This window comes from Nicotiana sylvestris, chromosome 10 (genome assembly GCF_000393655.2).
Source record: "Nicotiana sylvestris chromosome 10, ASM39365v2, whole genome shotgun sequence".
NCBI lineage: Eukaryota > Viridiplantae > Streptophyta > Magnoliopsida > Solanales > Solanaceae > Nicotiana > Nicotiana sylvestris.
In genome coordinates, this window is record NC_091066.1 from 24786580 (window position 1) to 24788661 (window position 2082).

The 2082-nt window shown below is 41.8% G+C and overlaps 1 protein-coding gene across 1 annotated transcript; it reads left to right on the forward strand.

Moving 5' to 3' along the window:
• The first annotated feature begins 1084 nt into the window (after positions 1-1084).
• LOC138879105 (uncharacterized) lies at positions 1085-1862 on the forward strand. The gene is made up of 2 exons (XM_070158683.1): positions 1085-1305; positions 1433-1862. The coding sequence occupies exons 1-2, from the start codon at positions 1085-1087 to the stop codon at positions 1860-1862; spliced, it is 651 nt and encodes a 216-aa protein (XP_070014784.1).
• The last annotated feature ends 220 nt before the right edge of the window (positions 1863-2082 follow it).

Below are 2082 nucleotides of genomic sequence, written 5' to 3' on the forward strand. Positions count from 1 at the left end.
ATATCAAAACTCCCTCCTCCTACTTCCATCAAAGGAGGGAGGAGCTTTCTAGGTCATGCGGGGTTTTACTGTCGGTTCATCAAGGATTTCTCAAAGGTGGTGAACCCCTTGTGCAAGTTGTTAGAAAAAGATGCAGAATTTATGTTCAATGATGATTGTATGAAAGCATTTGAGCTACTCAAGTATAAGTTGACTACCACTCCATCATTACCACACCAAATTGGAGCTTACCATTTGAGCTCATGTGTGATGCTAACAATGTGGCAGTAGAAGCGGTATTGGGGAAAAGAATCAACAAGATATTCCACCTGGTCTACTATGCTAGTAAGACCATAAACGACACCAAAGTAATCTATACGATGATCGAGAAAGAACTCGTGGCCATTATCGTTGCTATGGAAAAGTTCCGCACGTACATCATGGGTACTAAAGTTATTGTTCACACCTATCATGCGGCGCTTCGTTATTTGATGAGTAACAAAGGCTAGATTGATGCGGTGGGTACTTCTTCTACAAGAATTTGATCTTGAAATAATAGACCAAAAAGGGAGTGAGAATCAAGTGGCAGACCACTTGTCCCGTTTAGAAGAGGAGGGGAGGCCCCATGATGGCCTTGAGATCAATGATTCATTTCCGGATGAACAACTTCTTTCCATGTCTTTGACCTGGATGCCTTGGTTCGCCGATGTAGCTAACTATCTTGTGAGCGAAATTGTCACGAATGAGTTCTCTTCAAAACAAAGAAAGAAGTTCAACGAGACTGCTTGGATTATTATTGAGACGAGCCATATCTTTTCAAAATTTGCATTGATGATGTTATCCGGAGATGTGTTCCAGAATAAGAGCAATTGGGTATTCTTGATGCTTGCCATTCTCCGCCCTATGGTGGTCTCCATGGTGGGGCGAGCACTACTAAAAGGTCCTAAGATGTGGATTCTATTGGCCTACCTTGTACAAAGATGCTAGCGAGCTTGTTAAGCGGTGTGATGATTGCTAAAGGGCTGGTGGGATTTCCAAAAAGAATGAGATGCCTCTCACCACCATCCTTGAGATAGATATTTTTAATGTATGGAGCATCGACTTTATGGGTCCATTTGTGAGTTCGTGTGGGAACACCTATATTCTTGTTGTTGTGGATTACGTTTCCAAATGGGTTGAACCGGTGGCTTTTCCCAATAATGAAGCACGAAGTGTGGTGGCTTTTTTGAAGAAAAACATATTCACAAGGTTCGGCACCCCAATGGCCATCATTAGTGATGGGGGTTCTCATTTTTGTAACAAAGCCTTTGACACTTTGCTCTCCAAGTATGGTGTCACTCACAATGTGTCAACCCCTTATTCCCCAGGCAAGTGGACAAGTTGAAGTCTCCAACAGGGAGATCAAGAGTATTTTATCCAAGACTGTCAATGCAAACTGAACTGATTGGTCAAGGAAACTTGACAATGCTTTATGGGCATATAGAATAGCTTACAAGACTCCAATTGGTATGTCTCCGTATCGATTGGTGTTTAGAAAAGCATGTCACCTCCCAGTGGAATTAGAGCACAAGGCCATATGGGCGTTGAAGAAATTAAACCTTGAGTGGGATGTAGCTGCCAATCTTCGGGTGGAGCAATTGAATGAACTTGATGAGTTTTGGTTCCTTGCTTACTCCAGTTCGTCCTTGTATAAGGACAAGATGAAGTACCTACATGATAAGTATATCTGGAACAAAGAATTCAAAGAAAGTGACCTTGTTCTCTTATTCAACTCTCGGTTACGGATGTTTTTGGGAAAGCTAAAGTCAAAGTGGAGAGGTCACTTTGAAGTGGTGCATGTGACTCCTTTTGGTGGTTTAGATTTAAAAAAACAAGAATGCTGAGATCTTTAGAGTCAATGGGCACCGGGTGAAGCACTACTTTGGTCATGTTGATGATGGCCACATTGTGGCATTGATCCATTTTAAGTCAATGATGGCAACATGCATCGCGCCGCAATGTTAAATCAGACGCTTCTTGGGAGGCAACCCATGTGTTTTTTTTCTTTCTTTTGATTTTTTTCTTAGATTAGGCATTATTTTGGACTAACTGGTTGTGAAGTGT

What these genes read in the sequence shown, in the direction of transcription:
- LOC138879105 (XM_070158683.1), top strand. Translation starts at nt 1,085, where the DNA reads ATGGGTCCATTTGTGAGTTCGTGTGGGAACACCTATATTCTTGTTGTT. An exon ending in TTTGACACTTTGCTCTCCAA is followed by an intron (nt 1,306 to 1,432) that starts GTATGGTGTCAC and finishes TGATTGGTCAAG; the next exon opens with GAAACTTGACAATGCTTTAT.